The sequence below is a fragment of the Dipodomys spectabilis genome, unplaced genomic scaffold, assembly GCF_019054845.1.
Source record: "Dipodomys spectabilis isolate Male_0828 unplaced genomic scaffold, ASM1905484v1 ptg000783l, whole genome shotgun sequence".
Lineage (NCBI taxonomy): Eukaryota > Metazoa > Chordata > Mammalia > Rodentia > Heteromyidae > Dipodomys > Dipodomys spectabilis.
In genome coordinates, this window is record NW_024871460.1 from 3,642,691 (window position 1) to 3,666,165 (window position 23,475).

General features: G+C 47.4%; 1 protein-coding gene and 1 non-coding gene across 11 annotated transcripts in view; one reads left to right on the forward strand and one right to left on the reverse strand.

Annotated features, from left to right (window-relative positions):
• The first annotated feature begins 7,828 nt into the window (after nucleotides 1-7,828).
• Nucleotides 7,829-7,901, forward strand: Trnam-cau. Its single transcript has one exon. It is a non-coding gene; the product is annotated as a tRNA-Met (tRNA).
• Nucleotides 7,902-10,985: 3,084 nt separating this feature from the next.
• The window catches only part of Tbc1d31 (TBC1 domain family member 31), a 62,840-nt gene continuing 50,350 nt past the window's right edge, over nucleotides 10,986-23,475 (reverse strand). For 5 of the 10 annotated variants that reach the window (XM_042673133.1, XM_042673130.1, XM_042673138.1 and 2 more), the window contains 4 exons: nucleotides 21,234-21,428; nucleotides 18,238-18,376; nucleotides 14,500-14,595; nucleotides 10,986-11,224 (listed from right to left, as the gene is read on the reverse strand). In XM_042673133.1, the coding sequence (XP_042529067.1) occupies nucleotides 11,091-11,224; nucleotides 14,500-14,595; nucleotides 18,238-18,376; nucleotides 21,234-21,428 (564 nt within the window). In that variant the 3' untranslated portion in view covers nucleotides 10,986-11,090. Of the gene's footprint in view, nucleotides 11,225-14,499; nucleotides 14,599-18,237; nucleotides 18,377-21,233; nucleotides 21,429-23,475 lie in introns of all 10 variants that reach the window. The other 5 variants (XM_042673132.1, XM_042673129.1, XM_042673135.1 and 2 more) reach the window with 2 other exon arrangements.

Sequence of the window (23,475 nt, forward strand, 5' to 3'; positions counted from 1 at the left end):
TAAACCATACTTTCACTTCTGGTTTTCTGCTGGTTAACTGGAGATTAGAGTCTCAGACATTTGTCTGCCTAAGCTGGCTTCCAACCACAACCCTCAGATCTCAGCCTCCTGAGTAGCTAGGATGACAGGTATGAGCCACTGGCACCAAGCTAATAAATAATAAATTCTATATCTAATGTGCAAGATCTGAAGTTCAAATTCCAATATCACTAAAGATAAATAAACAAATTCTAATATATGCAATATAAATGACACAGTATTTAGGGGCTGGGAAGGTAGCTCAGTGGTAGAGCACTTGCCTTGCATGCATGAGGCCCTGGGTTCGATTCCTCAGCACCACATAAGCAAAAAGAAAAAAGCCGGAAGTGGCGCTGTGGCTTAAGTGGTAGAGCGCTAGCCTTGAGCTGAAGAGCTGAGGGACAGCTCCCAGGCCCAGAGTTCAGGCCCCATGACTGGACCAAAAAAAAAAAAAAAATGACACAGTATTTGTAAAATTATCAGGCGAGTTATATAGAATACAAACGTTGGGCAAATTGCAAGCTTGAGTTCCCTGAGAGGACACATGGGTCCATAATCTGACCCAGAGAGGAAGCACCAGAGAAAAGCAAACGGAGGGACATTCCACAAGTAGCTGCCTCTGCTCAAAGTCCCAAAGCCAGCAGTCAGTCTAGGCAAGTCTGGGGATCACCCTGACAGCGGGGCACCAGCGAGTCCTAATGAAAACCAAAGACATCTGGAAACCAAAGACATCTTGGGACCAAGATAAGAGATGTCACTATTGAGTTTCTGATTTTGCTGTGGGGGCCTTGGCTTGCAGAGAACATGGGAGCCATATAGAGCTGACAGCTTACTCATGGTGCGGAAGGAAGAAAATTCCTTGCATTGTGTTTGCTTTTCAAGAAACTTGGTTTGTTAGTATGACTTGGGTTTGAACTCAGGACCTTGTGCTTGTTCTACCACTTGAGCCATTCCCCCACCTTTTTTTTTTTTTTTGCTTTATATTTCTGATAGGGTTTCTCATTTTTTTTGCCTCAGACAGTGATCCTCCTCATACAGCTTCCTATCCAGCTGTATGGTAGGATACACCATTATTCCTAGCTTATTTGCTGAAATGGGGTCTCATTAACTTTTTGCCCAGGCTGGGCTTGAACCGTCAGCCTGATCTCTGTTTATGGAGTAGCTGGGATTACAGGCCTGGGCCAACACACTTTCCCCCTAATAAGCTTTTCTTCTCTTTTCTCTTTTTATCATGCTGATACTGGGGCTTGAACTCAGAGCCTTGTGTGCTTGTTTGGCTTTTTTGAATGGTGCTTTATTACTTGAGCCACATCTCCAGTTCTGGCTTTTTGTTGTTTAATTGGAGATGAGAGTATCTCAGATTTGTCTGCTCGGCTGGCTTCAAACCTTGATCCTCATATGTTAGTTTCCTGAGTAAGAAGGATGATAAGAGTGAGCCACCAGCACCCAGCTGAGATCTGATGATTGTGGTTTGAAGCCAGCCCTGGCAGGAAAGTCCATCAGATTCCTAGCTTCAATGAAGCACCAAGCTCCACTGGAAGTAGAGCTGTGGTTCAAGTGGTAGAGCTTTAGTCTTGAACACAAAACCTCAGGGACAGTGCTCAAGCTCCTGAATTCAAGCCCAAGGACCAGCACCAAAAAAATAGAAGCAAAAGTAAGTTATCTGGTCCTGTGATAAAACAATCAGACACCAGCATTTATGGATAATGTACAAGATAACTAGATGACAGGAGAGCATCTGGGACAGGGGGGATGTGGGGCCTTGGGGCATCCTTTGTGCTCCCCTGTAATGCTTTTGTAGAAGAGGAAACTGAGGCACAAGGAGTGACCTACATTCCTCAAGCTCCCAATGGCAGAGCCGGGACTGGGTTTGCTTCTACAGCCCTCGCTCCTTCCGCAGCCACATCCTCTTCTGGCTGGTGTAATGCAAGCAGTTGGGGTGGGAGTGAGGGACACGGCCCCCGCCCCCGTGTTTGTCCCAGCCAGGGGGTGGCGTACAGTGGGCATGAAATCAATGTCCATTAGAAGAACGAGTATGAAGAGCTGCCAAGTGGGAGTTCAGCTCGCCCAGGTAGAATGACCCCTGCGTGGACCCTTAGCCTAGGTGGGGGTGGGGCACGTAGAGGCTGTAGCTGTGACCCCTGACCTGGTGAATGTGGCTGTGGGGTGACCTCAGGAGCCACCTTCCCCTGTCACCTCCTGTCAAGACCTGCAGCGACAAGCACCGTGATCCTCTTACCCAGTGACCGGAGAAGTGCAATTAAGTTGAAAATTAGTTGGCATAATTAATTAGACAGGTAAATAGCTGCTGTCAACACCAATCAATCGTTTTTGCATAAAATCAGCGGAGTGCAGGCAGCCCAGGACGAGTTGCTCCCCGGCTGCTGGGGCTTGGAGAGGAGGTGGATGGGCACCGGGCGGGCCCGGGCTGTCTGTCCAGGTAGCCCACACTCCACAAGTCCTTCCACACTGGCGTTGCAGGGGAGCCGCACCCAAGGCCTCCCCAGTGTGCCCCTCCCCCACCCTCAGCACCCAGAAGAATCCCAGCGCGCCCCCCCTGCCAGATCCTTCGCTCTCTCTCAACTTCCCACTTGCGTGTTTCAGACCCATTGCTTGGGATTCTGACACGCGATTCAAGACCACACGAGGGCCGATTTTGAGTTGGTAAACTTGCAGATGCTTAAAAAAAATTAATGGATAAAATTTACATGCAGGAAATTTTTACCTGTGAGCTTTGAGAAACACAGACAGGCGTAACTAACTCAGTAACTGATGGAAACTGACTTAAAGGAAAACCACTCCCCTTTCCCTTCTGACAGCCATATCTTAGAATGGCCCTTGCTGCCCACCCAGAGGAATCATCGCCCCTCCTCTTCCTGCTCCCCAAACTCGACCTGTGGCTGTAAAAGAGAGAACCTGTACTGGAGGCGCAGACCCTTTGTTGGCTTGTCTGCTAGTAACAGAGGCTGGAAAACAAAACAAAACACTGTCCTGTGACTCAAGAAAGATCAGGTTCCATCTCTGTACAAAGAGCCTCTTCCCCTATTCCCATCCTGCTCTCTTTCCTGACAAATTACCCCAGCCCCCTGCTCCACCCGACTTCCCCCTCTCTGCCTAATAAAAACAGCTTAGTTGGGCTGGGATGTAGCTCAGTGGCAAAGCGCTTGCCTAGCAAGTGCAACGTCCTGGGTTCGATCCCCAGTACCAAAAAAAAAGAAAAGACAAAAATAAAAACAGCTTAGTTGTAAGGCAATCGCAGCATTTCCTCTCCAGCAGGCCTGAAGCACGGTCACCTCCTCAGGTTGTTCAGACCAATACACCTGTTGGGGGCTGAGAATGTGATTAGTAAAAACAAAAACACCTGTTGGCTGGGCGAGGGTGCCTCTCTGCCCTTTTCTGTATTCATACTCCTGGTACTTGGAATATTTGCTTCGTATTTCTTTATATCTGGGCCTGGGTGCTGTCCCTGTGCTCTTCAGCTCAAGGCCAGCGCTCTACCAATGGAGCCACAACACCACTTCTGCCTGAACTTTTTTCAATGCTTTAAGCCACTGCTCCACTTCTGACTTTCTGGTGGTTAATTGGAGATAGGATTCTCATGGGCTGGCTTCTCATGGCTGCCTGGACTGGCTTCTAACCATGATCCTCAGATCTCAGCCTCCCGAGTCGCTAGGATTACAGGCGTGAGCCACCAGCACAAGTACATTATTATTTCATAGTCTCACAGCCTGCTTCAGCAAGCTCCCTCATGCATTGCCGGGGTGGGGAGGGAGAGCACTTGAGGAAGGATGGGGAGAATGAGGCAGGAATGCGTAAGCAGCTCCCCCAGAGCACCCCCTTTCCAGCTTCAACTTGATTCTCATCAATGCGACCCACACCTGATGGTCAGCGCCTGCCTGCAGCAGCCACTGTCCCTGGCACTGGATGAGCCGAGAAGCTTTGAGTGCTGTGTGTATGTGTGTGTGTGTGTGTGTGTGTGCTGAAATGTCAGGGTTTAGAACCCCAGACAATCCCTAATGGAGGCTCAGAGCCCCCTCCCCCAAAGCCACTCTGTAATCGCACCCTGCCTTTGGCCCCACCAGCCTACATTCCTGGAAGCCGCTAAGCCTTCCATCAGGTGAAGCAACTCCGTTGCGCAATTTCCGAGCTCTCTGCTCTGCTCCATTTGAAGTGCAGGTGCATGTGCTTTGGCTAATGCTCTGCGCGGCCCAGCCCTGCCAGCCTGCCCCACCCCCACCGCACCCCATCCCTGGGCTTGTGAAGGGAGCCTGTACCCCAGCACAGCCTGAGGGGACAGGAGGCCCCGTGACCCCTGCCGTAGCTGCTGCCTCTGAATGCAGGCCAGCTCGCCACACCTGGTAGAAGGGGCCCCATGCCAGGTGAGGGCTGGAGCGCCCCTCCTGGGGGGGGGGTGAAGGGGGGAAGGGCGGGAACCACTTAGCAGAGCAGCAGGACCTGCAGCTTCTGGAATAGGCGGAAGTCTTGGCTCACAGCCCAGCCCTGGGGGCTCAGAAGACCACCAGTGACAGGCCCACCGCACCGCCTGGCGTGGGAAATGTCACGGGCGTCCTCAGATGCCCCCGCACTCCTCTGTGGGCCCTGCACAGGGGTGCGGCGGGGCTCTGCTGGGGGCAGATCTGCAGTGAAGACAGCCACGCCCCTGCACTGGGGTGTGTGGCAGATGGGGGGGGCTCCCCCTGGCTGCCACCTTGCTTAGAGCCTCAGGCTGTGGAGGGGTGCTGCTGCAGAGGGCAGATCTTGGGGACCCATGACTGCTTAGCTTTCCTGCCATGGACTGCCAGCTCCCAGGCTGCTCCTAGCGTTCAGGGTCCCCGTGGCCACAGGGAGCCTCTCAGGGGACACTGGCAGGCCCCAGGGACAAGGCCACCTCCCTCTCCCCCTGTCCCTGTTGTCAGCGCTGGGCTGACTCATGCTCCGAGGTCCGCTGCCAGGTCACAAAGCCCCAGCTGCCCGGGACTGAGGAGGAGGCTGGCAGCCTCCCGCTTGGCCTGACACCCGTCCATCCCTCAGCCTCCCTTCTTGCCAGCATCCTTGGCCCTGCCTTGTCACAACCAGAACAATACAATGTGACACTAATCCTGCCACATTCCAAGCCCTGGCTGGGCCTGGGGACCTTGGCTGAGTCCCAGAGCACCAAGCGGGATCGCAGCCTACAGGGGCTTCCTGGAGTCCCCTCCTGCCTGCCCAAGGCTTCCTCACACCCAGCTCCAGACCTTATTCCCAGTTTGAGTTAAGCAGAGAGGACTAGAAATGGGGCTGGGAGTCCCAGGTACACCAATTCTAGAACTTACTTTGACACTTCTCTCCAGCTGAGTGACAAAGATCCAGTCTTTGGTCTCTGCCTTCCAGTAAATGGAGGATTGTCCCTGGGGTGAAGCAGCAAACTTTGGGAAACCAGAAAAGCATAAGAATGCACAGCACAGTATAGGTTACTAACTGGGAAGCATTAGATATTCTAGAATCCCAAGACCTAGCATAGCCCAGGTCTTCTGCAATAATAGGCCTGCACTCCATCTGGCTTGCTTGTTGAGATGGGGATCTTGATAGCACTTTGCCTGAGCTAGTCTCAAACCTCCCAATCTTTGCTTTCTAAATAGCTGGGATTACAGGCATAAACTAATGTGCCCAGCCCAGTTTTTTTTTTTTTAATGTGAAGAGATATTACAGATAAAGAGAAATTTAAAACATTGAATAATATGCAGCATTCAAAATAATGATAACGTTTCTAATACAGCTTGCTAGTCTTTTTTTATTGTTATTATGAAGGTGAGGTACAGAGGCATTAGTTTTTGGGGGGAGGGTTTGTTAATATAGTATCTGGCTATGGAGCTCAAGCTCCTCTTGAACTATTGGTCACCCTGCTTCCTATGTGCTAGATGGTGTGTGCGATCTGACTGGATATATTACATCACTACTACTTCTACTACTATTAATTTTGCTGTTACCTGGGCTTGAACTCAGAGCTGAGGCTGTCTTGTAGCTTTTTTGCTCAAAAGTGTTACTCCACTTTTCCACTTCCAGCTTTTTGCTGGTTAATTAGGGTTGCGTCTCTGCTCAGGCTGAGTAGCTAGGATTACAGGTGTAAGCCACTGGAACCCAGCCTTACATTGTTTATTTTTATTATTTTTGTTGGTCATGGGCTTTGAACTCAGACAGGGTCTGGGTGCTGTCCTTGAGCTTTTTCACTCAAGGCTAGTGGTCTACCACTTTCAGCCACAGCACCAGTACTGGTTTTCTGGTGGCTAATTGGAGATAAGAGCTCATCGATTTTCTTGCTCAGGCTGGCTTGGAACAGAGATCCTCATATCTCAGCCTCTGCAGGCAGCAGCACCTGGCACATTGTTATAAGTATATGCAACATACAATTTGCCATTTTGACCAGTTTTTCCAGTGTACAATTCAGGATTATTAAGGGCATCCACTTTTTTTTGTGTGTGAAACTGTCTCTTTTTTTTTTTTGGTCCGGTTGTGGGGCCTGAACTCTGGACCTGGGCGCTGTCCCTCAGTTCTTCAGCTCAGTTAGTGCTCTACCACTTGAGCCACAGCGCCATTTATGTGGTGCTGAGGAATCGGAATCGACCCAGGGCCTCATGCATGCAAGGCAAGCGCTCTACCACTGAGCCCTCTCTTCTTTATTTTGAAAACTTTTCCATCATGTCAAACGGAAACTCTACCCATTAAGTAATCTCACTCCCCTGGCCCTTGTAACCTTTCCTCTCTTACTTATTCCGGATGTGTCTCAGAAGAAGGAGCATGCAATATTTGTCCTTTTGTGTCCGACTTCCTTTCCTTTAGCTCTCGGGTCTGGGATCAGGGGGACTCTGATCTAGGCTGAAGCTGGGTTGGATTTGAACTTCCTAACTCGGAATCGCAAGTTCCAGGGCCAATTCTTGCAGTCCAGGCCACGCCCAGCGAACACGTGCCAGGCCAAACTCCACTGCCGCCCTGGCTACTCCGGGGGCTGGGAACGGGAGGGCAGGGTTCCGAGGCCTGTCTGGGCAGAAAGGCTCGGGGACCCTTCCTTCCGTGCGCCCGGCCCCTCACCCCCTCTGGCAGAGTGATCGCCGCCCGTCGCGTGGCCCGCACCTGGGCTCCGGGGTTTCTTTTCCTTCTATTTGCACACGACTTGGCAGGGATGGAGCCGAGGACGCCGGGGTCCGGGCCGGGCGGGTCAGCTTCTCCGCGGGGGACCGAGCGGCCGGGACGGCGCCTGCCGGGCGGCGCCCCGAGTCCGGATCCAGAGCGCGCGGGGGGTGGCGGGGGGGGGGGTTCCTGCCGGGACCCCGGGGGCGTGAGCTCGGGGGTCCCCGCCATCCGCCTCCCCGGACCCCGGGTTCGCCCCCGCCGCGCCCGGCCCGCGCCCCCCGCGCCCCTCCCCTGCGGTGCACGCGGCTGGAAACGCGCCTAGAGGAGGCGGGACGCTTCGGGCGGTCGCCGCAGCCCCCGCGCAGAGGCGGCTCTGGGGGCTCTGGGGAGTGGTGCAGCGGCTGCAACCCAAACCAGCGCGAGGTCGGACCCCGCACTCCGGCCGGTCCGCGAACGCAGGCCGCGCAGGGCCGGCAGCACACCCCGCAGGTGCCCTCTGCGTGTGCAAGCGCTCTTACAGCGCCGCCGGCCCGTTCCTCCGGAGGAGCGCGGGTGGGAAGAGCCGGCGCAGGCGTCGGGAACTCCCGGAACCCAGGCCCGGAACCCGGCCAATAGGAAAAGAGAGCTGGAATCTGCGAGCATGCGCAGTGCGTTTGCTGCCGCTGTAGCCTCATTAGGGTACAGCCGGAAGCTGCGAGTAGGTGCCTCGTTAGCGCAGTAGGTAGCGCGTCAGTCTCATAATCTGAAGGTCGTGAGTTCGATCCTCACACGGGGCACAATACTTTTGTTCCTTCCCTGTCCTCAGAGCCCTGAGACAAAAACGGATTTTTTTTACTGCCCTCAGGCTGGGACACCAAAGGGAGTCAAAGCAGCGGCAGCGGTAGCGGTGCGTGGGTAGAGCCGGACGCGGGTGATGTGTGCCGGGGGCGGGGCCGCGCCCACGTGGCGGGGCCTTGAGCCTCGGCCCCGCGCTTCGCCCCGTGAGCCGGGGCTGTCCCGGGCGGGGTGGGCTCGGCCGCGGGGCGTGCGTGCTGCGTGCCGGGGGACGGAGCCCGGCGAGTTCCAGCTCATCCCCAGAGAGCTAATCGCAGCAAACGGCCATCACCCCACCTCGGCTCGGCCCCTGGGAAACCCGGGGCCCTGTCCGTCCTGGTGAGGGGGAACCTTCCAGAAACCTTCCCAAGGGCTAACAACCCTCCCTGGGCGGTGGTAGTGTTGACTGCATGGCGTTCAGGTCCTGGATTGAGACCCACAGGCTCGAGTGTCAGTCAGAGCCCCCGGAGGCTGGGGCGTCGAGGAGCCGCTATGGGTCCCCTGGCGGGGCGAGGCCTCCCCTAGGAATGGGCCCGGCTCCCGGGCAAAGCAGGTCAGGATTTTGGCCATCAAGCCTGGCGCTTTTCCTGTCACAGGCACCAAGTGAACAATCTGGTAGGCTGCCAGTCCACTGCACTCTTAGGGGATGGATGGATAGATAGATAGATAGATAGATAGATAGATAGATAGATAGATAGATAGATAGATAGATAGATAGATAGATAGATAGATAGATAGATGATTGATGATAGATGATAGATGATAGATGATGATAGATAGATAGATATAGATAGATAGATACATATAGATAGGCCAAAGACCCCCAAAATTCCTACTCCCCCGCTGCCCTTGGCTGCAGCTGGCTGCCTGGGGTGAGTGCCTGGCTCGGTTTGCAGGTGCCCCTTCACTCAGTGCCTTCCTGAGGAGTCTTCCTGAGTATGCTCTCCTCAGTCCACCCTACATCCTTCTTCTTCCTAAGCTATGGACACTGCCATCTTACCAGGGAAATTCTGGCCAGTTGCACTGAGGCAACATTGCGTCTACATCTGTGAACTGACCACACAAGCTTGAGCCACTTCCAGACTCAGTAGTGCCCTGGTCACCTACCAGGGCCTCCACGCCACAAGCACCTTCGCTCCTGGCGCTGCTACAGCAGCCTCATCTGCTGTGACCTGCTCCAAAGCTGCCAGCAGAGCCTGCAGGAAGAGGTGTCTACAGGATCTGCTGTGTTGTTCTGCTGCACTTTCCGGTCCCCCAGCAAAGGGTGTGAGGGACATTCAGGGTCCCTATGCCCTGGGGAGAGGGCATGGCTTCCCACCTTCACAGTCCCTGCCTGAGGATTATTTCCTGCAGTCTTCCCAACACAACACACAGTGTTCCACAGGGAGGTCCAGGTCTTGGCCACCAGCTCTGAACACTGGCCTCCAGCCTAGTCTATCTGAGTGTTGTTTCCAGTGGCCTCCAACATGGTGTGCATGGCAGGGCACTCCATCCGCGCGGACGGGATCCTGGCACCCAGACTCTTGGTTCATGTTTACCCACTAGTCTGGGATGGTCTTTGAACTGCAATCCTCAGATCTGAGGTGCCCACTAGTGCCCAGCTAAGTCAGCCCTTTTTAATTGCAGAGAATTCATGTTATAAAGAAGTCACAGTGAGACTGGGGTAGAATGTCAGGAAGAAAAGAGGTAACTGGAAATGTATTTTATATACGTCATATGATATCCTTTAAAATGACAACCAAACCCATGTGACCAAAGGTATTCAGGGGAGCGTCTGAAGTCTGCAGTGATGGCATCATCAAGATGATCACTGGGCTGGCCCCTGGCGGCTCATGCCTGGAATCCCAGCTTCTCAGAAAGAAGGGTGAGATCTGAGGATGCGAGGTCAGGCCAGGCAGGAAAATCCATGAGACTCTTATCTTCAATTAATGACCAAAAACTGGAAGTGGAGCTGTGGCTCAAAGTGGTAGAGTAGTAGGCCTGAGCACAAAAGCTCAGGGACTGCTGGGCACTGGTGGCTCATGCCTGTAATCCTAGCTACTCAGGAGGCTGAGATCTGAGGATCACAGTTCAAAGCCAGCCCTGGCAGGAAAGTCTGTGAGATTTTTATTGGGAGAAATACAGGATCAGAGAAATTTGATGGAAAGGTGATGGAAAGATCATGTGGGTGAGACTATTCACAAGTCATTTTTGCTGCAAGAACAAAAACTTTTAAAGAAACTACAGATTGTACGTGTACTTCTGTGTAGTTGCAAATTAAAAAGAAGGAAAAGGTATAAATGTTAGTAAAAGTAGCTAAAAGGGGTAAAAGATTGGCAATATACAGTTGATTCTGACAGGCAGAATCAGTGCTTTAGGGTCCAAATGCTTTTAGGTGAGCTAGAAGTTTCTAGTCCACCAAGGTATCCATCCCATGAGGCTTATACCTTGTAACTTCTGTTGGGAACACACAGCCCAACTCACAAAACACAGGGCCAATAGGGCTGGGGAAACAACTAGAAAACAAGTGCTTAACCTAGTAACAACACATACCATAGTACTTGCTGTAGTACTTTGCCCCTTGGACAGAGTGCAGTTTGCTGACTGAAAATATTTGGTTCACCACGCGATTATCCTTTGTGCCGCAAATACAGAGGAACTATCATGTTTTACATCCTGACTCTGTTAAGCACTGAGCCAGCAACACCACACATAATGCTTCCTCAAGTGTGTGAGTGGCTTCTTCGATCCTTTACTAATGGGCAGAGTCTGGGAGTCGGAAGCAGGTTCATGACACCATGAAGCCTGCTGGGATGATCTGGGGGGCAGAGGGCCAGAGTAGGTGGTGCTGATGATCGCTGGAGAAGCAGAGCCAGACAGGTCACGTGTCACCTGCAAAGAGGAGAGATCTTGCTGGCGGCTCTGGGCAGGGGACCTGGGATTCACCAATCACGACACAGCTTTAAGAAGACTCCAAAACATTTATTGGGAAAAGTTCAAGAGGCCATTTACAAGCCCAAAAGTATTAGAATTAAACAGAACACATAATTTTCATGGGCATGTTTTTCTATATAAAAGGGTAGTCATTAAAAAATTCTGAATAAATAATCTAAAAGTAAGTGTCATTGATTGTAAGTAGGTATTTCTCTTTCTCTGTGACAAGGTGACACCTTCTACGTAGCCAAAAGACTCTGGCTGAGGTGTCTGTTCTGGGCCTGCGCGGTGAGTCTCTGGCGGAGGTCTCGCACTTTCTTGAGCAGATTTTCTTTCTTGCCGTCCCATTCTGCTGTGCTTCTACGGAGAGGAACTTGAAACAAAATTCAAAGTTACTAGTAGCTGAATTAGTTATATGCTGTAAAAATCAGTGGTGAAATAAATGAATATTGTAAAAAAACAAATTTCTCTAACAAAAATAGTCACAGATTCCTTGGTGTGGAGTCATTTTCCCCACTAAATATCTGTTGAACTTACTGTTAGGGCTAGCTTACTGTTAGAATTGAATGGGGTTGCTGAGCATCTGAATTTGGAAATCAGGAGCAGAGCTTGACTAAGAATGTGAGTTCTTCAAAACAGTGAGTGCTCTGCCACTCTGCTGCTTATGGTAATGAGACAAGGAGGCCCAAGTAGCACAGGTGGCAAATGCGGACCCTAACTACTCTGCCAGTCATACAAGTACTGTGTGCCTTGTATTACAGCTCCAGGGGAATCCAGAGTCCAGGTTCAATGACATAATTTATCAAGTGGAATGCCTGCTTCACACTGACTGAGGAAGAATTTGAGGAGGTGAAGAATATACTTTAAAAATATACATGTAGGCTAGCTGGGCACTGGTGGCTCATGCCTGTAATCCTAGCTATTCAGGAGGCTGAGATCTGTGGATCACGGTTCAAAGGCAGCCCAGGCAGGAAAGTCTGTGAGACTTTTTTTTTTTTGGGTCCGGTCGTGGAGCCTGAACTCTGGGCCTGGGCGCTGTCCCTCAGCTCTTCAGCTCAAGGCTAGCACTCTACCACTTGAGCCACAGAGCCACTTCCAGCTTTTTTCTTATGTGGTGCTGAGGAATCGAACCCAGGGTCTGAGGCATGCAAGGCAAGTGCTCTACCACTGAGCCACCTTCCCAGCCCCTCTGTGAGAATCTTATCTTCAATAAACCACTAGAAAACCGGAAGTGGGTTGTAGCTTAAGCAGTAGTGTTTGCCTTGAGCTGAAGAGCTCAGGGACAGCGCCCAAGCCCAGAGTTCAAGTCCCATGACCGACAAAAAAAAAAAACAAAAAACAAAATATATATATATATAATGTATATATATATTATACACACACATGTAGGCTAGAAATATGCCTAGTGGTAGAGAGCTTGCCTAGCATGCATGAAGTCCTAGGTTCAATTCCTCAGTACCACATACACAGAAAAAGCTGGAAGTGGTATTTGGCTCAAGTGGCAGAGTGCTAGCCTTGAGCAAAAGAAGCTCAGAGACAGTGCCCAGACCCTGAGTTCAAGCCCCAGGACTGGCAAAAAAAAGACTTAAAAATATACATCTAGGCACACACTGGTGGCTCATGCTATAATCTTAGCTACTTAGGAGGCTGAGAGCTGAGGACTGCCGTTGGAAGTGAGACTGGTCAGGCAAGTCCATGAAACTCTTATCGCCAATTAATTTCCAAAAAAAAGCCAGAAGTGGAAGAGCACTAGCCTTGAGACAAAAAGCTTAGGGACAACACTCAGGCCCCACATTCAAGCCCTAGGACCAGCATAAAAATAAAATGACATGGATTTGTGTGTATGTATACGTATATATACATATGTATGTGTACGTATATAAAATGCACACACATCGCTAAAATTGATATATAAAGCAGTTAATTACAATTTCTGAAAAACTGCTTTCTTCCTCCAAAGGAATGTAACTTGCGTATATTTTCCATTTTGCTGTCAAATAAATAAACAATTCTTTCACTTCATTCTGAACTATTAAGAACCATATAGTTAAAAGTGTACAATGGGGGGGCTGGGAAGGTGGCTCAGTGGTAGAGCACTCATCTTGCATGCTTGAGGCCCTGGGTTCGATTCCTCAGCACCACATAAGAAAAAAGCCAAAGTGGCGCTGTGGCTCAAGTGGTAGAGTGCTAGCCTTGAGCTGAAGAGCTGAGGGACAGCGCCCAGGCCCAGAGTTCAGGCCCCATGACCAGACCCCCCCCCCCCCCAAATGTGTACAATGGTGTGTGCCTGTAGTTCTGCTATTCTGGAGGCTAGAAAGGGAGGCTGTTTAATAATCCTGGGAAAAATAGTGAGATCTTGTCTCAAAAAATTCTAAGGTTAGCCAGGTGCTGGTGGCTCACACCTGTAATCCTAACTACTCAGGAGGCTGAGATCTGAGGATCGAAGGTCAAAGCCAGCCTGGGCAGGAAAGTCCATGAGACTCTTATCTCCAATTAACTACCAGAAAACCGGAAATGGCGCTGTGGCTCAAGCGATAGAGCAGTAAGCTTGAGCTGAAGACCTCAGGGTCAGTGCCAGGCCCAGAGTTCAAGCCCCACAACCAACCAAAAAAAAAAAATTTCTAAGTTTAAGTTCTGGTATGTCAGAATAGAGAAGAGCTGAGAAGCCATTGTTCTTATCTGACTCACAAATGACTTTTGGTTTAATTCTTCTTCTGGACCAGAACTTACAGAAACATATAAAAATATAATTTAGCAAAAATATTTGACATAATACTGGAATCTCATGACTTGTTATCAGTAATGTTTCTTATAAAATTTGTCTTCTCAGCCAGAAGCGGCGCTGTGGCTCAAGTGGAAGAGCACTAGCCTTGAGCGCAAAGGGCTCAGGACAGTGCCCAGGCCCTGAGTCTAAGCCCCAGGACTGGACAAAAAAAACAAACAAAAACCAAACAAATAAAAACCTTTGGCTTAAAACTCACCTTCTGGAGACTTTGTCCAAAAGTTATGTCCAAAAATAATTCACAAGACTCAAGAAATTCTGCCTTGTCTATTCGGCAGCTTACTGTCAGTTGAAAGTCTTGTCCTTTCCCTCCTCTTTATAATAAATAAGAGACTTTACTGTGAGAATTGCTAGTTCCCTGGGGGCTCATGCTGTGATTATATTTGGTAAGATGTTCCCACCCCATCTCTGCCATCATTGAAGTCCCCTCATGCTTCAAGTCTAGCAATGACAAGTCGCCTGGCCAGCATGAAGCGATTCGTGTCAGCAGAGCACCAGAACAGAGAAGCCAGCACGTCTTCCTTGTGGTTGGTGGAGGGCACCTGGCCCAGAGGAAGAGATTTTTCGCTTCACAAAGATGATGTGGAAGTAGTTGTGTGGGTTGTGTTACTGCTTTAGCCAGTGGCAGCCTTCTGCAAGAGCTCCAGTGCTTGTTCTGGGTGGCAGCGCTGGGCTAGGAACTCAGCAGACTGACTCTGCTGGGGCTGGAAGTCTGAGCAAGCCCTGCTGCCTTCAGCTGGGATTTCCCACTGCCAGGGCCCTGGGAAAATGGCATCGGCATGCTAGGGAAACCAGTTAAACCACTGTTGTTTACAGATTGTGAAATACAAAGTGACAGATGAAATCTTCCTTATTTATCAACTTACGTCCTGTTGAGGGATCTATTCCAGAAATGTCAGTTAGTTGTGAGGTCCTGGCCAAAGAGCCTGAGGCCTTCTGCTCCCTTCGCAAACAGGACTCTTCTGCTAGAAAGTGAGGTGAAGATGATGTTGAGGGAGAGAGAATGTTATTAATGCTAAATGGTCCTTGGTGAAAAACTCCTGACAAAATTCAGGAGACAAGGAAAATATAGTTGATAAAAATCAAGAGCTAAGCTAGTTTTGATCATCTTTTCAAACACCTTCAGTTAAAACAAAAACAACAAAAATACAGACTTTAGCCAGGTGCTGGTGCTCATGCCTGTAATTCTAGCTACTCAGGAGGATGAGATCTGAGGATCGCGGTTCAATAACCCCATCCTGCAGCTGGGCACTGCTGTGGCAGGCCGCCACCTTCTCCCATCTCAAGTGCCACCCCTGGTCCTCTAGCCCCCTTTCGAGACCCCAGTCATGTGAAAGCTAGATTAATGGCCCTATCTGGTAACTGCCTTTATTTTCCCTCAAGTTGACTCCCGCCACCCCACCCCCAGTGGTTCTGGGGCTTTAACTCAGGGCCTGGGCACTGTGCCTGAGCTCTTGGTGCTCAAGGCTAGCACTCTACTACTTGAGCCACAGTGCCACTTCTGGCTTTTTCTGAGTAGTTTATTGGAGGTAAGAGTCTTAGGGACTTTTCTGCTTGGGCTGGCTTTGAACAGTGATCCACAGATCTCAGCCTTCTGAGTAGCTAGAATTAAGGCGTGATCCACCAGCACCCAGTTGAGTCTCTGAGATGCACACACCACAAAATTCAGTCTGTTAAAGTCTATAATTTGTGCAGCTATCATCACTAATTTTAGAACATATCCAACAATGCCCCCCAAGAAACCCCATATCTATTAGCAGTCACCACCTCCCCCACTTCCAGACAACCCTCCATCTACTTTTATCTCTATAGACTTGCCACTTCTGAGCCTTTCATATAAATAGAATCCTAGATGAGGTAGCTTTGATGTCTGTCTCCTTTAACTTGACATTGTTTTCAAGTGTCATTCATTTTGTAGCATAGATCAGTACTTCATTTCTTTTTATGACTGAGAAAGAGTCTGTTATATAAATCTATCACTGTTTTTGGAGACAGGCCTGGCTATGTAGTCCAGAGTAGCCTGGAATGCACGATGGTGCAGGGATGCCAGGCCTGCACCACAACCCCCTTATCTCTCAACTGGTGAGTACCTGGGCTGTTCTACTGGGCTGTCAGGAACAATGATGCCACAAATGTTGATGTGTAAATTTTTATATGGACCCATGTTTTCAGCTCTCCTGTGGGACTGTCGAGACATTTGGTCACTACAACCTTTGGAGGAACTGCCAAATTGTTTTCCAAAGTAAATGCACCATGTCACAATTCCCCACAGCAGAATTTCAATTTCTCTGGTCCTGATCAACACTGGTTATTATCTTTTTGATTATAGTCAACTTTATAGGTGCGAACTGGTATACCATTATGGTCTTATGTCTTTCAATTTTTTTCTCATTGTGGTTCTTATTTTTGTCCCCTTTTCCCTAATTACTACTGAAATTCAACAAGAAGGAAAGGAGGAAAAGGAACAAAGTAAGAAAGAGAAAGACAAAGTAGTACACCTACACTATTCCTAAAAAACAAAAAGGAGAAACAACATAAATGTCCATTAAATCATGAATGTATTTATACAGAATATCCTTACAATGAAATATTATTTAGTAATAAGAAAGAATAGAGCTGATTCATGTTACAACATTGGAAACCTCAAAATACTATGCTGGGTAAAATAAGCTAGACACAAAATACCTAAATGACTCCACCTAAATGAAATTGCCTAGATAGTCAAATCTACAAACACAAAGTAGACTGGTAGGGAGAATGGAGGAGAAATTGGGAGTGACCACTAATGGGTAGTTTATTATTTATTTTTCTTCTTTCTTTCTTTTTTTGTCAGTCCTGGGGCTTGAACTCTGGGCCTGGGCGCTGTCCCTCAGCTCTTCAGCTCAAGGCTAGTGCTCCACCACTTGAGCCACAGCCCCACTTTCGGTTATCTGGTGTTTAACTGGAGATAAGAGTCTCACAGACTTTCCTGTCCGGGCTGGGTTCAAACCTCGATCCTCAGAGCTCAGCCTCCTGAGTAGCCAGGATTACAGGCGTGAGCCACCAGTGCCAGGCTCTTTTTTTTTTTTGGTGTAGATAGTCTTGCTATATAGCCCAAACTGGTCTTGAACTCATGATCCTCTTGCTTCAGCTTCCCAAGTGCTGGGATTGCAAGTATGTACCACTAGGCACAGCTTGAATAAATTTCTAATCACACAGCAATACAATACCATTGTAGATTGTATGGATATGGACTAATTACACGAGTGTAATTAATATACATAATAAAAAACGGAAGCAGTAAAAATAAACTAAAATAAATGTATCCATCTTGGTACTCTATTTTAGAATTTGATTTTTCAGTTAATACTGCTGCAAGCTTTGTACCAAACTTAATGTTTGATTATATTCTATAAGAAGAGCCTACACGGTAATTCAATTTACTATTGTTCTAGGGATCAACTGTTTAGAAAACTTTCTTTTCTTTTCCTTTTTAAGTACTGGTCTTAGGGCTTGAACTCAGAGCTTGAGTGCTGTCCCTGAGCTTTTATTGTTATTATAAAGGTGATCGATCTACAGATATAATCAGGTAAAGAGCACACTTCTTCTTTTTTTTTTTTTTTGGGTCCAGTCGTGGGGCCTGAACTCTGGATCTGGGCGCTGTCCCTCAGCTCTTCAGCTCAAGGGTAGCACTCTACCACTTGAGCCACAGCACCACTTCCAGCTTTTTTCTTTTTGCTTATGTGGTGCTAAGGAATTGAACCCAGGGCCTCAGGCATGCAAGGCAAACGCTCTACCACTGAGCCACCTTCCCAGCCCCAAGAGCACATTTCTTTTTGGACAATGTCACCCCAGTTTTTTTGTCCCATCCCCACTCACAAGTAGTACGGTTCATTTTCAGCATAGTATCTAGCAAGTACCACTGCTGCATTTGTTTACCCTTTGTTCCTCCATTTCTGTGCTCTGCTTTACCCACTCCAAAACAGATAAACTTACATATGAGACAAAAAAGAAAGGAAAAGAAAAATAACAAAAAAAAATCTCTGTGTCCATTTCCTTGAGTTCATTTTGATAAATATTATTCTATATAAAGCATCTATTTAATTTATTTTATTTTTTGCTGGTCATGGGGCTTGAACTCAGAGCCGGGGCTTTGTCCCTGAGCATCTTTGTGCTCAAGGCTAGCACTCTATCACGTGAGCCACAGTGACACTTCCAGCTTCTTCTCAGTAGTTTTATTGGAGAAAAGAGTCTTACAGACTTTTCTGCCTGGGTTGGCCTCCTGAGTAGCTAGGATTACAGGTGTGAGCCACTGGTGCCCAGAAAAGCATCTAATTTTAAACAAGAAAAAAACCCTGTGGGAAAAAATCACATTCTGGAAGATTGAGAGGATGTTGGACCGATGGAGGGTGGCTGATGCTTTTTTCTTGATCAGAGCTGTTTTTGTAACAGTGCCACATCCTCAACTGATCCTCCACAAAAAAGTAGTGAATACCACTGAGGATCTCGAGTAGTGATTAACAGCGTCTTGGAGTAAAAAGGCCAAAATACAAGTGCAGAATGTGCAGTTGAATGAGGCATCTGTATGAGCATGCAGAGGGAGATACTTTTGGAGACTCACTCACCTTTAGAAAATGGCCTTTCAGCATGCTCTAAAGCAGCACTCAGCTCCTGCTTTAAAAACCAGTTTCTAGATGTGTCCGAAAGAGAAGAAGCTTTCTTTTCTGCTCTCAAATGAAACTCCTTTTCTTCAGCTTCCTTCCACTAAGTGACAGAGAAGGGTCATTAAAATCGTGGAATGCAGGCCCCACAGTGAATAGCCCTCTGTGTCTTCTTCTCCTCATTCCTTCAAAGTCAGGCCAGGCAGGACCTGGGAACTGAGGTACCCGCGGTAGCCCCCAAAGGTGGAAGAACAGAGCAGAGAGCAGAGCACCTTTTTATATCACTCAGTACCTCAGAGTGCTGTGAAGCACAGAGGTTAAGTCCTGACCATCCCTGAAATAACAATTCATTTCTATAGATTTCAAATATGAATTAAGCTGGCTTTGCATTAATGACAATTAACTTATTTAATTTTGATGTTATAACCTTATTAATAAAGTCAGTAAAACTCAAACAACTAAGCTTTTTTTTTTTGTTGGTCATGGGGCCTGAACTCTGGGCCTGGGCGCTGTCCCTCAGCTCTTCAGGTGTAGACTAGTGCTCTACCACTTGAGCCTTAGCCCCACTTCCGGCTTTTTCTGCTTATGTGGTACTGAGGAATCGAACTGAGGGCCTCAGGCATGCAAGGCAGCACTCTATCACTGAGCCACCTTCCCAGCCCCACAACTAAGCTTCTGACCAGCTTCAAAAAGTCAAGGCCATATAGAAGTCAAGTAAGCTTCATGAGTCCCTTCTTTTTTACCTGAAAATGAGTAAAAAACAGCCATCTTAAAATGAGCTCAGCAGAAAACTAAGATAATTAATTTAAATTACTAAATCTTTGCTCAGGTTTGCCAATGTTCTAGAAATGCTATAGCTTTTACATGGAAGCCCATATGTGATTTTTATGAACAGAAGATCAATGTATTAAATAAAAACAAAATATAGCTGGGCACTGGTGCCACACACCTATAATTCTAGCTACTCAGGAGGCTGAGATCTGAGGATCACAGTTTGAAGCCAGCCTGGGCAGAAAGTGCTGTGAGACTCCTATCTCCAATTAACCTCCAGAAAATTGGAAGTAAAGCTGTGGCTCAAAGTGGGAGAGCACTAGTCTTGAGCACAAAAGTTGAGAGATAGTACCTAGGCTCTGAGTTAAAACCCCACTATGGATCAAAAGAACCCCCAACAACCCTCCCAAAAACAAACAAACAAACAAAAAACATATATATGGACAGGAAAGACAAGGGAGGTCTATCTAGGTTGTGATTTCCCAAGGCCACACACAGTTAAGTTAGCTTTAGAATCCAGGACACTGGACACAAAGGATTTTTGCATAACATCTAAAGCACTTACAACGATTCTATCTACTCTCAAAGTATTATTTTCCCCCAAAGTATAGCAGTACCACATTTTACGGTCTAGCCTTAGTACCACCTCCCTTACCTTAAGAAGAAGGCTTTCACTGCAATTTTCCTGAGGCAAAGCCTAGGGATCATCCCGACCTCTCCCCAGTTTTTCCTGTTGTTAAATGTAAGGGTTTTAAGATACGGCCCTCCACCACTGAAACGAGGTAGTAGGAAAATAAATCTGGGATAAGGCTATGATGGAAATCCACTGTGAGAAACAGACATTGTGGCTAGCAGCAGAAGGAAGGAAAGAGTTACTCAGAGCCTGCTCTCTCCCCAGGTGGGCCACAGCATCTGTGGTGGCAGAGAACCCAGAGTGGCTGAGAGAACCAACCGGAAGTTATGCATATGCAACACAGACCCTTCGTTGCCTCTAAATTCCATTTTGATTCTTCTTAATTATCTTTGGGATCATAATACCCCCTACTAAAAAATACATTTCTCAGCAGCCTTTGCAGCTAACGTGAGATATGTAACTCCTGGAAAGGAGTTAAAAAGGAGCCGACTCAGATGGGAAGCAGAACATTTTACATTCCTACTCTTCCTTCTTTTGCTGTCTGCAATATGCATGTGATGGCTGGAGCTAGAGCAGTCACCTCAGATGATAAAGAATAGCGGAGAATGAGAGCCACACACCAGGAGGTAGGCCAGAAAGGCTGCTGGAACCTGAGACTGTGAAGCTGTGATACTAATGCTAGACTGCCTTAGACTTCTTTCTTATGAAAGACATTTCTATCCAATTTCTAGTCAGTTATTTTCAACTGGTTGTAGTAGCTACAAACACTTTCCATGCATTGAAAAATCTTATGTGTTTCTTATATAAGAAATTATATAAGCTGGGTGCCGGTGGCTCACGCCTGTATCCTAGCTACTCAGGAGGCTGAGATCTGAGGATCGCTGTTCAAAGCCAGCGTGGGGAAGGAAAGTCTGTGAGACTCTTATCTCCAATAAACCACCAGAAAACTGGAAGTGGTGCTGTAGCTCAAGTGGTAAAGTGCTAGCATTGAGCTGAAGAGCTGAGGGACAGCGCCCAGGCCCAGAGTTCAAGCCCCATGACCAAAAAAAAAAAAAAAAAAAAAGAAATTATATAAGTTAAAGTAGCAATATTACCCCACCAGGCAGAATGCATTCAGGAGCTGGCAAGCTGTGTACTACTATAAACTTCTTTTTTTTTTTTTGGCCCATCCTGGGGCCTGAAATCTGGGCCTGGGCACTGTCCCTCACTCAGCTCTTCAGCTTCAGGCTAGTGCTTTACCACTTGAGCCACAGTGCCACTTCCGGCTGTTTCGGCTTATGAGGTGCTGAGGAATCAAACTCAGGTCCTCATGCATGCAAGGCAAGCACTCTTATCACTGAGCTAGCTTTCTAGCCCCTACTATAAACATTTTTAGAAAACATTTAGCTTAATCATTTTTAGTAAACATCAACATTTGGTGACTTCTCTGAAAAGCACCCATTGAAATTAGATGATCTTTTTCAATAAAAATTATTTGGCTATATGTTTTGCCATTTGACTATGTACCATTTAAAAATTCAAATGCTTAATAAAAAGTTTCTAACATGATTCTTACCTTCTTAGCTTCTTCCTCCATCATGGCATTTAATAGCTCTACTTCCTTCCTTCTGTTTTTTCGAAGGAGTTTGGTCATTTCCTGGTAGCTTTCATTTCGTTGTAGATCGTCACATTTTTGTTTATGTAGAGCTTGAATTTTCCAGTCAGTGTTCAGGCATGCTTGTTCAGCTTTTGCCAACTTTTCTTCAATTACCTGAGAGAAAAATTGAATTTGAGATACAGGGTTAGACTATTTAAAATTGTGGAACGTTCATTCAATACATCCAAGTGTCTCAGTTGCTCCTAACTCTGGTGCCTGGCATAATCACCCCAGAGTGTAAAACTAACGGACTTCCAGGATCCACCACAAGTCAATTAAACCCATCTCCACGAGCAGCACGACACTGGCACTTTTAATAGCCAAAGGTGAGAACTCCTGGCCAGGGGATGGGTGGGATTTAACAAACTTCTATGTATTCAACACTTTGAAAAAGAATTGGAAGAGCCTAAGTTTACAAATGAGACAAAAGTCTGTAAGACTTTTTGTTTAAATAGGGATACAAGTAGACCTATTGCAACAATGAGATGTACCAGATGCTATGTCGAAAAACGAACTTTACAATTTAGGCCACAGGTAGGGGGAGGAATGTAGTTGTGGAGATAGGAGGGAAGGGATGGTAGGGGGAAAACAAAGGAGGAGGCCACAATGCTTGATAAGAAATGTACTCATTACCTTGTTCATGTGATTGTAACCCCTCTGTACAGTATTTTCACAATAAAAAATTTATTTAAAAAAAAAGTTGGTCAGGCACCAGTGGCTCACTCCTGTAATCCTAGCTACTCAGGAAGCTGAGATCTGAGGATCGCGGTTCAAAGCCAGCCCGGGCAGGCAAGTCCATGAAACTCTTATCTCCAATAAATCACCAGAAAACCGGAAGTGGTACTGTGGCTCAAGTGGTAGGGCGCTAGCCTTGAGCTGAAGAGCTGAGGGACAGCACCCAGGCCCAGAGTTCAAGCCCCACAACAGATAAAAAAAAAAAAAGTCTCTAAGATAAAAATGCACAACTCCCCCCCAGGGATATTCTGGGAACCAGTTAAGAACAGAAGATTTCTCTGCACTGCTCTTGGTTTGGGGAACTAGGGTCAGTGCTGTATCCCTAAACTTTTTTGCTTAATGTTAGTGCTCTACCCCTTGAGCCACAACTCCACTTCCAGCTTTTTTTTTTCTGGTAGTTAACTGGAGATAAGAGTCTCACAGACTTTCCTGACAGGGCTGGCAGATCTCAGCCTCCTCAGTAGCTAGGATTACAGCGTGAACCTCTAGTACATGGCTCATTTAAAATTTTACTAAAGGAATACTAGTGAAAGTTTTGTTTTGAATGCCTCAAGTCCTATTTTAGTTCATATAAATCAATACAGGTGCACGCCTGTAATCCTACGCGTGAGGCTAAGATCTGAGGATTGTGCTTCAAAGCCAGCCTAGGCAGGAAAGTCCATGATACTCTTATCTCCAACTAATCACCAGAAAACTGGAAGTGGTGTTGTGGCTCAAGTGGTAGAACACAAGCCTTGAGCTGAAGAGCTGAGGGACAGTGCCCAGGCCCAGGGGTCAAGCCCCACAACTGACCAAAAAATAAAATAAAAAAAATTAAAAAGTAAATAAAAAAGTGCTCCAGAAGAAATTCAAAAAAATAAGTTTTGAAAACTTGTTAAAAATTCACAATGTACAATATTCTCAAGTGTAGCATTACTCCCCTGTCCCACTTTTTTTTTTTCTTTTGGTTCTGGGTCTTGAATTCAGGGCCTGGGTGCCGTCCCTAAAATCTTTCACTCAAGGTGAGCACTCTACCACTTTGAAGCACAGTGCCACTTCTGGTTTTCTGGTGGTTAATTAGAGATAGGAGTCTCACAGGCCTTCCTGCTTGAACCACAATCTCAGATCTCAGCCTCCTGAGTAGCTGGTATTATAGGCATGAACCACCAGTGGCAGGTCATCCCCAACCCTCTGTCCTCTCAGGCCTCCTCCCCCAACTTTAAGACACCATTTCCAATACTTACTTGACTGTCCCTACTTTTACTGGGTAACAGTTATTATTGTTTCACAGATAATTCTGCAACTGATTCATGCAGAGACAATTTTAAAGTCAGAACACAGTAGGACAGTATTCAAGTTTCTATTTCCCTTATATAAAGGACACATTATGGGGCTAGGAAGGTGGCTCAGTGGTAGAGTGCTTGCCTTGCATGCATGAGGCTCTGGG